Raw genomic sequence first — 14255 nt, 5'->3', positions numbered from 1 at the left:
TTACATATTTTGTCTCAAAAGTGAAGTAATTAGTGATCTAGCGTTAAGGTGGCTGGTTGCCATAGTTACATTAGCCATTGAAATAGTTTTGTGGTCGTTGTAAGCTACTGACGTTTGGATTTTATTTAATTATATTATTTATTATACTTTATTAATTTTTATTTAGATTTTTGTAGAAGAAATGAAGAAAATGGTATTTATTGTTTCAGTTATTAATTATTAAATTTACAATGAAATTGAATTTAAAAATGAAAATCAGTGATTTCCTGATCTGAAGAATGATTGGAATTGGATGGTGATGAATTGGTGTTTTGTGTTTTCTGATTTGGATTTATTTTATTATTTTTTTTGTAAGTATATAAATAAATGAAATTAATAAATATAGAAGTAAATAAATAATGATTTATGTGACCTACAAATAATATTGTGATATTAGACACAGAATGAATTACACAAATCATAAATGTATCTGTTGTTTTCCGTTATTTAAAAATGAGTATTCAACATAAATAGTTCAATTAATCATTAATTGGTTTTAATAATATTATCATTAAATAATTTAATTAATTTAGTCTTTCAAACTTTATTAATTAAATGGTAACATAACAATTTAATAGCTGGTTAATTTTATTAAATTCAGTTAATTTTTTCACAAACTTTATTTTCATTATTTTTTTAGACATAACCAAAATTGCCCAAGTTTTTTTTTTTATAATAGCCTTCAACTGAACAATCAGGGAAAAAAAGTAAAAGCAAAAAATCAGCAAAAAACAAACAATTCATCATTATAGATGGTGTGTCTACAGAAGATATGACTAAAGAACAGGTTTCATTTTTCATCTGTTTCAGACATATGACAAACACCACCTCACACCAACAATTATTTTACAATGACTGAACATTTTAATAAGAATTAATTGAATAGAAACCATAAAAAAAAACTGAAAAATGACCTAACAGCTGGAGGACCATGTGAAAAGATTGCGAGATGAACTGGACAAGGAGAGGCAGGAAAGAAATTATTTCCAGTTGGAGAGGGACCAGCAAAATGCATACTGCGAAATAACTAAGAATCAACTGGAGCAAGTGCAAGCCCAACTCAGGAACAAAGATCGGGAGTTGGAGGAAATTGAAGAGAAACATCAAACCGAAATTAAGGTGGTTTAGAAGTTTAACACTTCAGGAATGTTTAATCGTCATTTTGTAGTTCAAATTCAATGTTTGAATCAGTCTTAAATTTAGTTTTTGAAATAACTTTGTACACATTTTTTCAAAAGTTTATTTTTGTAAGTAAACATTAACGCTCGTTTCTACCGACGCCAATGTTATAACTTCAAAGATCCTTATTTCCAGCACCAGAGTTGCAGCTTCCAACGATCGTCAAGTTATCGTTATCTCGTATGTTCAAGATTTCCGATAGATGAACACAACGGCTTCAGACGCTAACTTTGCTGAACGTTTATTCGAATGCCAACAGTAATAGAATCGCAAAACTAGTCCAACTACATAAACCACATTAACGACTTTAAGCCTCGCTAGTAACCGCACTATTCACAAGTCCTTATATTTTTACAATCTTCTATGGTATGAAATGATTCTATGGTTTACAATCGATGACAAATAGCGAAGATAACAAATATAACAAGATAACAATAATTAATTATATCACGTAATTCTGCTGTTTCAGTGGATATGACAATACTTTTTTTTTATGTTTTTTCAGGTTTACAAACAGAAAGTGAAGCATTTGTTGTACGAGCACCAAAGCCACTTGACGGAGAACAAAGCGGAGAATATGATCTCGTTGAAGCTGGCGCAAGACGAGCACAACGACCACGAGAGGTCCACGTGGGTAGAGAAGCAGCACCTCATTAAATCCATGCAGAGCAGGCAGCTCGATCACGAAAATGCCATCAAGACGCTAAAATTGGTGAATCTAATGTCAATAGTTCATTTAATTATTCATTATTGTCCATATATGTGCATTTGTCGTGTTTAAAATCATCTATTTGTGGCATGTTTGAAAAAGTTCCATAAGTTTTACGCAGAACTTCAAACTCAGACAAAGTATACGTTGGTCTAACTTTAAAATGATTACGGGCAAACTTTTCTATATTGGATGAAATAAAAGTAAAATTAATTAACAATTCCTTTATTAAACAACTGACCATCACGTAGAAACACGATGAATACGTTTCGAACCTGCGCAGTCAGTACGAGCAGCAGATAACTGACCTGAAATCAAAATACGATAAAAAAATAAAACTGCTGCGAGAGGACATGGAGCTGACGCGCAAGACTGAAGTGCACGCAGTTGAGGAGAGGAAGAACTCGCAGATCAGTGAACTGATGAAGGGCCACGAGAAGGCCTTCAGTGAAATCAAGAACTACTACAATGACATCACGCTCAACAATCTATCATTGATTGGCACACTGAAGGTCTGTGTAGTGTGTGTGGTCTGTGTTTGTTTGTACGATTGCAATCTGTCATATATTTTTCATATCGTTTGTATTACTTCATTGTGCGCATCATTTTTCACTTTCTTACCACATAAACGACACGCCTTGAAGCAACAAAAAGTTATTAATAAACTACCGCTCGCTGATTGAATCACTTAGACATTGAAACATATAGGAACAGATTGAAGAACTGAAGAAGAAGGAAGAAAGGATGGAGAAACAAATGAATGAAGTAACCAATGACAACAAAAATCTCATTGAACCATTGAAACGAGCTCAGGATGACGTCAAAATGTTGAAAAAACAACTTAATAACTATGAGAAAGACAAGGCTTTGTTGAATGTTCGTTGTTGTCGTAGAATGTTGGATGTTTTTTGTTGTTGAATATTTGTTGTTGTTGGATTTTTTTGTTTTTAGACGTTTGTTTTTGTTGAATATTATTCATTGTTGTTGTAGAATGTTCGTAGTTGTTGTTGGATGTTTTTTTATTGTTGGATATTTGTTGTTGTTAAATGTTTTTCATTTTTGATATTTGGCTTTGTTGGATGTTTGTTGTTGTTAGTTGTTATTATTGGATGTTTGTTGTTATTGTTTTTATTTTAATTATTTGCTATTGAAAGTTTGTTTTTGTTGTTCCGATCTTTAGTTTTTGTGGGCAACTGACTGCTGCCCAATTTTTTATGTCGATTTGTTTCTTTAAATTAAATACTGTATTTTATTTTACCTTTTTTCTAACGCGAAGACGACGAAGGCAAGATTGAAGGCATGCGAGGAATCGCTGAAAAGTTCTGATTGGGAGTTGGAAGTGTTGAGGCAGAGGTTTGAACAGGTGAGTGAGTCAGTGAGTGAGTGTCTCTTGATGAAAATTAATTTTAATGATGATGGCAAAGATGATTATGATGATGTGGATAAAGATGATGATGTTGGAAATGTTGCTTGCTTTGATGAAAATGATGATTATTATTATCATTATTATTACAAATCATCAAACAATCGACCAATACGATCTCGGTCATTCTTTCAAATATTCTGTTGAAGGTTGAATCTGAACGAGACGAGCTGCACAACAGATTTGTTAGCGCCATCCACGAGGTCCAACAGAAAACCAGCATGAAGAATATACTGCTCGAGAAGAAACTTCAAACTCTGGGTCGGTCTCGTCCGGATTTGTTTAATCTACTCATTTTTTTTGAATTAATTAACTAATTAGATGAATAATTGAACGAATAAATAATTAAATAAAATATTATTTGAACGACTGACTGACTGACTAATACAACATTCAGGTCAGTCGTTGGAGGTGAAAGAGGCCCAGTTATCGAAGTTGCTGACAACATGCAGTTTAGATCCATCGGAACTGAACAACGTCACAAAGAAACTCGAGGTGACTCTATAATTATATCCATAAACCGACCGACCAACCAACCAACCAACCAACCAACCAACCAACCAACCAACCAACCAACCTACCAACAAACAAACCAACCAACAAACCAACAGGACATATTAAATGACAAGAACTCAACAATCAAGCAACTGAAGAGCGAACTGTCTCGCGTATGCAAGGCGCACAACGACCTGCTGAGAACGTACGAATCTAAGATGCAGCATTTTGGCATCCCCGTGGCAGAACTTGGCTTCAAGCCTCTGGAAACATCAGTCACAATGGATGCCATCGTTGGGAAAGGACCAGCTGGTCTCGTTTCGGCAATGTCCTGATGTTTTCAAAACGTTGAGGTTATAACGGTCACTGATTTGTTATACATGCAGTTGATTCCTTTTTCCTCTCTATACAAGCGATTTATGAATAAGTTATTCAGGTGAGAAATTAAATTGATAGAAAATGAGAGAAAGAGAGAAGAAGGGGATGAGGGTTTATAAAAATCGAATGTTTATGCAATCAATTTTGCACAAATTCTTCCTCCTTTCCAACCGTTAAGAAATTGATGTTTAAGAAACGTTTGTGTTACGTACGCGTCCCTAAATACATACATGTCTATTTTATGTGAAAATTGTATTCATACCATTTTATTCATAGTAATGTATCTACTGCTGCTGCTGTAATGAACTTTAAAATGAACTTTATTGTCAAATATTTTTTAATTATGCATATTTAATTTTAAACAATCTTACATAAATAATATCACTTTATTTTTTGTTTATAATAGATTAATTTATTTTAATCTAAACGTCTTTAATTTACTTTTCTCTTTCCGGAGAATCGAAGTGGGCAAACATTTATTAGAACGAATTTGAATGGTGAGAATTACTTCAAAGGTTTATTTATTTAACCGTCAATAAATTTATCACCGCCATGGTGTGGTTATATTTTGATTAAATGTTCGGTTATGTTGCTAATGTGTATGAGGTATGTTCACTGGGAAATATACACGTCCTTAAAATCTGTAGGCATTTCAAAAGATATAAAACTAACACGTCAAAAACGCACATTCATAAAGAGATAGAGAGAGTGAGAAAAAAATTGACAAAAAAGAGAAATAGAGAGAGAGAGATAACAATAAAAAGGAAAAAAAAAAAAGAGAGAAAGAAGTTATCTTCTCCAGTTGATGAGTTCTTGTGTGGCAGTTACTCTGATGATGTTGAAATCAATATGCAGGCTACACCTCCAGTACCTTCGAACTTGTAAAATGAGTCGAATGTTAGTACTATTATTATTATCATTAATCATCATCATCGTTATCAGATTCACCATCATTATTGTAGCTATTAATAACATTATTATTATTATTACATGAGTGTGGAAGCAAGCAATATGATGACGTAAATAAATAAAAGTATGGAGACCTTTAGACCAGACTTGAGTGGGAAAGCATGGACTGTCGATACCGTGAAAGATTCGAGCAATACATCTTCCTGATGATGATAATGGCAGTACATGATGATGATGAAAAATGTGTGATGATGATGATGGTAGTATATGATGATGATGAATGTGTGTGTATAGACGTACGCGAATTTGCATATTTGTGCATTGTGTGTGCATGTGTTTTGAGGGAATTAGGAAATCAGCCAGTTCCAGGGAAAGACTTTTAGAATGATCATCGGTGGATAAATGTTGAATGTAAATCAATTAGTATATCAATCAATCAATCAATCAATCAATCAATCAATCAATCAATCAATCAATCAATCAATCAATCAATCAATCAATCAATCAATCAATCAATCAATCAATCAATCAATCAATCAATCAATCAAACAAATAAGCAATGGATTAACCAACCGACCAACCAACCAACTAATCAACCAATCAATCTAATACAACCAACCAACTAATCAACCAATCAATCAAATACAACCAACCAACCGGTGAGCATGTGGTCATGCATGTACGTGTTGATGAAGTTACGAATGTCTGATCTTAATGAGGACAACTCTTGAGGTGTTGCCTGTGTGTGCGTGCGCGTGTGTGTTTATGTGTGTGCGTGCGTGTGTGTCTGTGTGGGTGCGTTGTTGTGTGGTCAAGAATTATCACCATCGCATCTTCATCATATGACCATCACCATCCTCATTAATATTAATTTGAGATTTAGAGTAACGTTAAGTCTGTGCAATGTTTTTGAATAAGGCATGCCATGCTGCCTAATCATAACAGCATAACTGGCACACTGAGTTCAACTGCAAGTGCAAATTGGTCTGTATCAGTAAATTATTCAAGAACCTACCTGCTTTATCTTATGATAATGCGATAAGAGAAAACGCCATTAAAACATGTTCGAATGCATACCAGTTCTGAGGATGTTTCGAGAAGTTTCTCCCTGCTGATGACGTGTTCCGATGAATTCTCCATGTGGTGCTGCAGCTTCAACCGCAAGCTGTCAATCCTTTCCTCGTCCACACCATCCTCATCACCACAGGAGTAACATGTTTTGTAGGAGGCGCTGATGAGTGAGTGAGTGTTTTAATGTTGTTGTGGATGCAACATTATTTGTATGAAGCATTGATGAGTGAGTGTTCGTGATGGCATGGTATTAATGACGGCAAGGATGATAAAGATATCAACTATGGGATGATGTCAAAGTAGGCGTTGATGCCAAAGTTGATGATGATTAGGATGAGGGAATTACATATTATGATATTGTATCCTAATATAATAATTATGATATTGTATCCTGATATAATAATTATGACGTTGATGGATCGACTTTAGATAATGACAACGTTGATAAACAACTCAGTATGCACTATTAGTTATAATTAAAACGATCACGCATACACATTCAATGAAATCAGCCTCATTATACTTTGATTATAACACGAACAAACCAACGCTCGGCAGTAGCACACCATACACCATTAACTAAAAACAGTCGACAGGTACAGAGACACTAAATGTGCAATTTAAACGCGAATTCCAACCTTTTAAGCATATCATAAAATTTGTAGAGAAGGTACATCTCCGTTCTTTCCTGGCCGTCCACTCTCTCGAACAAAAAATCGACAATTCCGTCTATTTCGTCGTCACTGAAGTCGCCTCTGCAGCGATAGCGATAGCAAAGGTTGGAGAACTCAACGATTATGCCGCTACGTCGACATCCATTGTGATCTAGGCGTGTTTGGATGTACAAGTTTTTATGTACGTATAACTTGAGTGTCTTCATGTTTATGCTGTGTCTTTGCGTGTATGTGTACGTATGTATGCACGTCCGAGTCAATATGTGTGTACGCCTTTGGATATGTTGAAATGAAATACAATCTATAACATCTACTGCACAAATTACTAAAACTTGGCATGCTAAGCAAGCTATTGCATCATTTATTTCGCAGCACTGTATAGCTATATCGATAGGTAGTTAATTTTTTTCATAACTTTCTAACAAAATTCCATGAATTTTTCATAATTTTTCATGACCAAGTTCAAATTCCGTGATTTTTTATGGCCTGGAAAACAAGTTACTCTCAGTTCTAAGACTCTCCACCCTCATTAAAAAACCATCAATAACGAACAACTGAAAACAAATTCCACAACTCATCACTCCTGACCATTTATAAATTGTAAATCCCTCAATTGCCTCTTGATGACGTAAGAAGGAACGCCTACGTCATCGGCCAGTTGGATGACGTCAAATTCAATGATTCGTGACGTCATTGCGGAGGATAGCAGGTCAGGTCGCTTGGTCAGTAACATGCCCAACACTGGACACTGGTGTGATAATGATGATAATTTAGCCGATGTTGACGATGATGAAGATATTAACGTTGGAAAATATGACCAGAAAACATGTTAACAAAAAGCGTGAGGACATGAATGAATCACATCAATATTTAGTGAATGGCTCATTAATATTTACGACGATTATTACCAACACATCAGCATAAGTACAACTATCATCATGATCATAATCACCCTTCAAAAATTCTTCACAGCTCACCTTCTTGACGACGTCAAGCAAAATGTTGACAGACGAATAAAACCTGATGACGCATGTGTTGTACGTTGGTTGGTCACTGCGCAAGTATCTGCAATCATGCAACTCCAGGTAGCACAACAGCGTTGATAAACCTGTCGTATGTGTGTTGTGTATGTTATTGTGAGTGAGTGTACATACGAGTGTGTGTGTGTGTGTGTGAGTGTGTGTGAGTGTCTGTTTGTTTGCACGTCTGCGTTGTTTGTTTGTGTGTTTGTTTATCTGTCGTCAACGCTAACATGATCATCATTGTCGTCGTTGCCACCATAAGCATTTTTAAAACTCCAGTTCTGAGGTACCTATAATCTCACATGATAAATCAACAATGAAAACTGAACATAGGTGCTCTCGAGTGAGGCAACCAATGGCAGTAAGAAACATTCACCCAACAACAAAAAATCCTCAAAAACAGCAACAATTACGTAACAACTACCTTCTTCTTTAACATCCAACTTATTGACCAGTTCCTCAATGGACAGGGCTCTCTCATGGCCGAAACATCTCCTCAGCACTCCAACATCGCCACCCACCACCTCCATTCTCGTGTCACTGTTATCTCCACTCTGGTTAGATAATCTTCCTTTGCGATCATCATAACCATCGTTTCTCCCAACATCACTATCACCATCACCACCATCATCAGTAATCTCCATCGGCAAGTTGAATTCATCAAAGTTGACACCTGCCAGCTGTTCATATAAAACAATCAGAGATACTTTCAACTACTTTTTCAGTTCGAAGTTTATAAGAGAGTATGGAGTTTGCTTTAAGCAAACAAAATTGACAAAAGAAGGTCATAACCTGGTTAGTGATTGACTTACCTGCTCGTTGTGTACTTTCAGCTCAGCACCGATATTTACGTCACCACACTCTTTACTGACGTCACATACACCTTTAATGACGTCATCGGCGCCATCACTTTCCAGACAGCTGCACTGTTGGAAAACTCGTAGAACGAACTTCTTGATGGTGATGCGGTCGAGCGATCGAGCGTGGATGTGGCGCTTCAGTTCCCTTAGGTCTGAGCCCTGGATGTCGTCGTCATTAACTTCATTTAGGATCATTATATCAATGTTCATCGCTATCATCAGTCCTATAATCATCACATCCTCATCATCACACCTTCATCATCACATCCTCACCATCATCATCACATCCCCATCATCACATCCTCATCATCACAGCATACAGTGGGATCCAGGAAGAGATGGCAATATGAAATCCCGCCATCCCTGCCAGCTCTTCCAATCTCCTGGACATAGGACTCAATGGTGCGAGGAAAGTTGTAGTGGATGACACCGCGGATGTCCCTCTTGTCCAATCCCATTCCTGCAGGATCCGGATGATGACGATGGTAGTGGTAGTAGTAATAATAATAACAACAACAATATGCTGTGATGCTTCGAGTCAAGTTACAGTAGTTAAGTAACATGACTGTAACAGCCTTTAATTATTCATCTAATAACCGAGTCTGAATAGTTTTTAAAAATGTTCGAATGTTTTGCATCATATGCTTCCTGAGATAAGTTATTCTAATCTGTAAAAAACTTTTTCCTGCAGTTTTCTTGTTTTACTTTTTCCATTCTTAATGTTTTACTATGTCTCTTTCTTCTTGGGTCGAACATGAATATCGGTTCATCACGACAGTTTATTACTTCCGTGCCATTTACAATTTTATACATTTGAATTAGAATTACAAGAGAATTGAATTATAAACTAACAACAAACAAACAACAGACAGACAAACAAACAAACAAACAAACCAAACGCCACAGTAGCAACGATGACTCTTAGCTTGCCGGCCATGAACTGTTTTTGTACCCTCTTCCTGTGTGCAGGCGTCATACCAGCATGGTAACATTCGGCACTCCATGCCAGAGAAAGTCCTAAGGCTTTCGTTGATTTCTTCTTTCGTGTCTGTGTTGGTTTGCTTCTCCTGGCTACAGAGGAAGATTAGTAGATTACTTTTTTCCATTTCAACTTCAATGAATCGTGAAAAAATCGCGGATAAAGTTACGAATTATTAAACAATTTGATGGCATTATTGAGTAAATATCAAGTAAAAAAGAACCTGAATTTGTAAATACAACGACTAAACTAACCAGCTTTCTTGTCATTTCCATTCTTTTTCTTGCGTTTTTGTCCAGCTGCACTACTTCCCTCACCATCCTCCTCACCATCTTCATCCTCTTTCTCGTCACCTCTCTCACAAACGTCCTTCACAGCCTCATCCCCGCCGCTTTCAACCACACATCTCCCAATTTCAGTCACGTGGCCTTGCATACGGGTCCTGATAATAGTAGCCACTCTTTCGGTTTCCTCCCGCCTGGTGCAGTAGACGATGATGGAAGAGCAGCCGGAAAAATTTCTCCCCTTGAGAAGTTGGATGAGCATTTCATCCTTATCTTCATCTCTGGAGACGGTGATCATGAGGTTGGTGGGCACGGGAGCGTTCATCACGACGGAATGTTCGGGTATGTTGAAGTTCTGACAGACACTCCGTATCGTGCTTTTGTTGGCGGTTGCTGTCAGACCCAACATGACGCTCACTCCAAATCTTTCGCGTAGTGTCTGCCAGTTGGAAGGGAGGGAGGGAATGATGATGGCGACAAGAGACGCGATGGTGGTAGTGGAGTGATGATCGTTTGAAATGATGCTATGCAAGTGACAAAGTTGGACAATATATGAAGTAATAAAGATGATTTTAATGAAGAAAAAGAACCAAGCTAGGAGGTACAAAACCATCTATTCATCCAACCATCAAGTTCATCCACTTATCCATCTACCAGCAACCCGACCAGCCACCTACCTACCTTGCAGACCATGAGATAGGATGGTCTGAAGTGGTGGGACCACTCAGACAGGCAGTGCACCTCATCAATACACACAAATGAAATTGGTGGGAATTTCCCGTTATCTCCAAAAATAGAACCACCGACGAGCATTTCCGGCGAAAGAAGAAGGAAGTGAAGATCTCCGCTGATAGCAGATTCTATAACCTTTGACCTCTGATCTGGGGTCATGTTGTTGTGTATGCATGCTCCTTTCAAGCAGGCTGGAAGATCCATGACCTAATTAGGTGCGGTTGAGGAGTGGAAGAGTTTCTTGAATCAGTGATTTGAAAGTGTAGAGAGAAATGTTAGTATTTATAATCATCATCATCATCAACATCATCATCATCGTCATCAACCACAACGACAAAACCACCTGATCCTGCATGAGACTGACAAGCGGGGAGATGACGAGGCAGAGGGACCGACTCCTGTAGGCGTACATGTAGGCAGGCAGTTGGTAGCAGAGGGACTTACCAGACCCCGTTGATAGAACCACCATCGTCGACTGACCTGTGTGTGGTGTGGTGTGTGTGTGTGTGTGTGTGTGTGTGTGTGGTGTTTGTGTGTGTGGTGTTTGTGTGTGCAGTTGAGTCGCTGAGTTCTAGTAGTTGTGTATGTTGGTTGGTTGGTGGTCTGTTGGATGTTCAATTATGCTAAAGCAGAAGCAGCAGCAGCGTAAACAACCACAAGAGAGCGACAACAAAACATCGAAAACCAACCACACAGTATCCTCATAACGGCTTCCTCTTGACCAGGCTTGAACTTTTTTATACCAAATTTATTCAGAGCTTTCCAAACATTTTCAGGAGTTTCTAAAGTGGAAATAATAATAATAATAATACAATAATAACAATACACGAAAAATAAAAATTATAGTAAATAAATGTTTAAATAAATAAATAATGAACAAACCAGGAATTGAGCCATCATCATTCAGTTGGATGAGTGGGTTGAAGATGTTTGATGATGACAACGATGAGGTCTGGCTTATGAATTCCATGCGGTGGGAGCTGCTGAACATGTCCTTGCGTTTTTCTGTCTCTTCTGCATTGTAATTTGTTAAATTGTAATTATTTCAACTAAATTTTATTAATTTATTCAAAATAAAAAACCTAATTTATAATAAATTTTAACAATTTGTTGGGAAAATACTTAAAATAAACCCTTAACCTAATTAACTTTTATTAACTTGCTTTGAAAATACTTGAAGCAAAATTACTTTATGTTAAATACTACACTTAAAATTTTAACATAGGAATTGAACTATAGCACTTGAACCGATAATTGACCTGGAAGTTTTAGCATCATTATATAATGACCTGCAATGTATATCCGAAGATATAGATAGATAAGAGTATGCACTACACAATGTGTTGCTGACTCCACAGCTGAGATTATGAAAATATAATATCTTTGTTTGATGCATTTTTATTTTCCAAATTAGGAGCAGAATAAGTTTCGGTAAAAAAATTATTTTTTTTTATTATAAATATTACTTTTTCTGATAAAAAAATACCGAACAGTCTAGTTAAAACAAAACTGTTATGATAAAATATCAATGAAAATATAAAAAATTGAATAAACAACCAGAAATTTTAGAAGACAGTTCTTCAAGAGACATGGAAGATGCAGAGGAGCCTAAGAAGTCATCACCACCACCGCCAACTTGAGAGAGGTCGTTAATGTTGTCGTTGTAATTGTTTTGGCTTCCCATCATCCAATCAATTTCATCTGCGATCTTCCCTTTTGACCGTGATGCCTTACCTACAATTGTTTCACATAACAATTTATGTAGCAACTGAAAATATAGATCAATCATTTATTATTTTTAAAGGATTAACTTTTAAGTGAAATCTAAAATAAAATAAGAAAATCGAAGAAACAATGGACAACCCAATGACCACACCTTTACAATTTCTGGCCCAATGACCAGACTGACCACACTTGAAGCATGCTCCAGACGATAATCCGCGGGAATTCCCACCATCATCATCATCATCATTGGAATTTCCGAACTTGAGTTTCATTTTGTGTTTCCACATTTGTCTTCTGGCAGCTGCCCCTGAAATGTGTCCTTGACCTTTGCGCTTGTACTTCTTCACTTTCATGTTCAGTCTAACGTAATTATCACTCAGTGACTTTGATGATCGCGATGCTGCTGCTGCTGATGATTTTGCTGTCGGTTTTGAAGATGAAGACGGCAGTGGTGATTGTGATGCTAACGTTGTGGGAGCTAGGGTTGATGACTTAATCATTTCACTCTTTGACAGTTTAGGATTTTTCCCTCTCTTCGTTATAACCTGGAAAAAATTTTGATTGAAAACAGTCAGCAAACTTTATTTCTGAAATGGACAAACAAAAGAAGCTAACTTTTTTAAGGTTAACATCGTCACCACTTTTGTTTAATTTCAAATTTTCATCAGTCTTTTTCATGTTATCATCAATTGATTCGAAATCTTCCCACTCAAACTTTCCCTTTTTCGATGCACTTTTTGAATCAATATTTTTGCGTTTAGTGCCGACAGCAGTAGCACTTCTATTGATGTCATTAATGCTTGGAACTCGCGCTGCAGTTGTGACGCTGTCACTTTTGACGTTAAAGTTCTCGTTGTCATCCTGTTCATCGTTATAAATATCCTTGACTGGTGCGTGGGAGTTATACAGCTTGTCATTGACACTGACGTGTTTTACGAAAGCCATCTGAGGTAGTCTGTTGTTGTTTGCTGATGTTAAATGATTGTGGTGACTAAATCCACCATTGTCATCATTCATGTTATTAATACCTCTAGGATCATTACTTTCTTTGGATGGTGAGGACCACGATGATTTAGATGACGTGATGTTTCCAGCAGTAACGACAGCTACATCGCAGTTGTTACTATTGTAATCATTTTGTATCATCGATGATGATGGTGGTGTTGGTGATGAGATGATATTTTTGTTGTTCAGTAGCCACTTGTTTTTAATATTTGAAGATTTGATGGCAAGCAAAGGAGAACACAATGTAGGCGCTGTTTTGTTTGGATGAAGTTGTTTCTTTAAAATATATGTATCTATATATAGCATCACAAGATTCTGACTGTTATAAATATATAAATAAATTTAACTGTATTTTTTTTATCCTAATTTGTTAAATATTTAAATTATCTTTCATCTTTTTATTCAACTTATTATGGGCAAACTAATTTTGAACTTAAAAAAAAATGAACACCTTTCGGTTTTGGCATCTTCTGGTCATAAACGGTGACAACTCCATTGATCTGTTGGTGGGAAAATATTTCTTTCAGAAAAAATATTAAATTAATTATAAAAAGTTAAAATGAATGAATAAATGAGTGAGTGAATGAAAGAATGAAAGGATCAAGAAATGGATGTACTAATAAATGAATGAATAAATAGAGGAATAAATTTACAAATGAAAAAAATGATTCAAAAATAAAAGAAATGATTCAAAGAATATATAAAATATAATTATATTAATAAATCAACAGATTAAAAAACAATTATTAAATAAATCAAGCAGGGTACAAG

The 14255-nt window shown here is 36.2% G+C and overlaps 2 protein-coding genes across 2 annotated transcripts; one reads left to right on the top strand and one right to left on the bottom strand.

Moving 5' to 3' along the window:
• Nucleotides 1–811: 811 nt before the first annotated feature.
• HELRODRAFT_188868 (hypothetical protein) lies at nt 812–4776 on the top strand (the record flags this gene model as incomplete). The annotated part of the gene is made up of 9 exons (XM_009024416.1): nt 812–826; nt 961–1158; nt 1724–1930; nt 2179–2439; nt 2636–2803; nt 3204–3290; nt 3500–3611; nt 3748–3845; nt 3962–4776. 9 exons carry the CDS (start codon nt 812–814, stop codon nt 4178–4180), a joined length of 1365 nt encoding a protein of 454 aa, XP_009022664.1. The 3' UTR covers nt 4181–4776.
• On the bottom strand, nt 4683–11670 carry HELRODRAFT_94851 (hypothetical protein). The gene is made up of 16 exons (XM_009024340.1): nt 11637–11670; nt 11444–11536; nt 11095–11234; nt 10704–10961; nt 10176–10461; nt 9654–9830; nt 9080–9219; nt 8783–8918; nt 8324–8401; nt 7855–7985; nt 7466–7625; nt 6842–7028; nt 6210–6363; nt 5790–5871; nt 5267–5335; nt 4683–5101 (listed from the first exon to the last, which is right to left on the bottom strand). Exons 2-16 carry the CDS (start codon nt 11457–11459, stop codon nt 5013–5015), a joined length of 2103 nt encoding a protein of 700 aa, XP_009022588.1. The 5' UTR covers nt 11460–11536; nt 11637–11670; the 3' UTR covers nt 4683–5012.
• Between the last annotated feature and the right edge of the window lie 2585 nt (nt 11671–14255).

The sequence above is a fragment of the Helobdella robusta genome, assembly GCF_000326865.2.
Source record: "Helobdella robusta unplaced genomic scaffold HELROscaffold_4, whole genome shotgun sequence".
In the NCBI taxonomy this organism is placed as follows: Eukaryota; Metazoa; Annelida; class Clitellata; order Rhynchobdellida; family Glossiphoniidae; genus Helobdella; species Helobdella robusta.
Note: the sequence above shows the minus strand (reverse complement) of the source record. Positions and strands in the feature narration are given on the sequence as shown.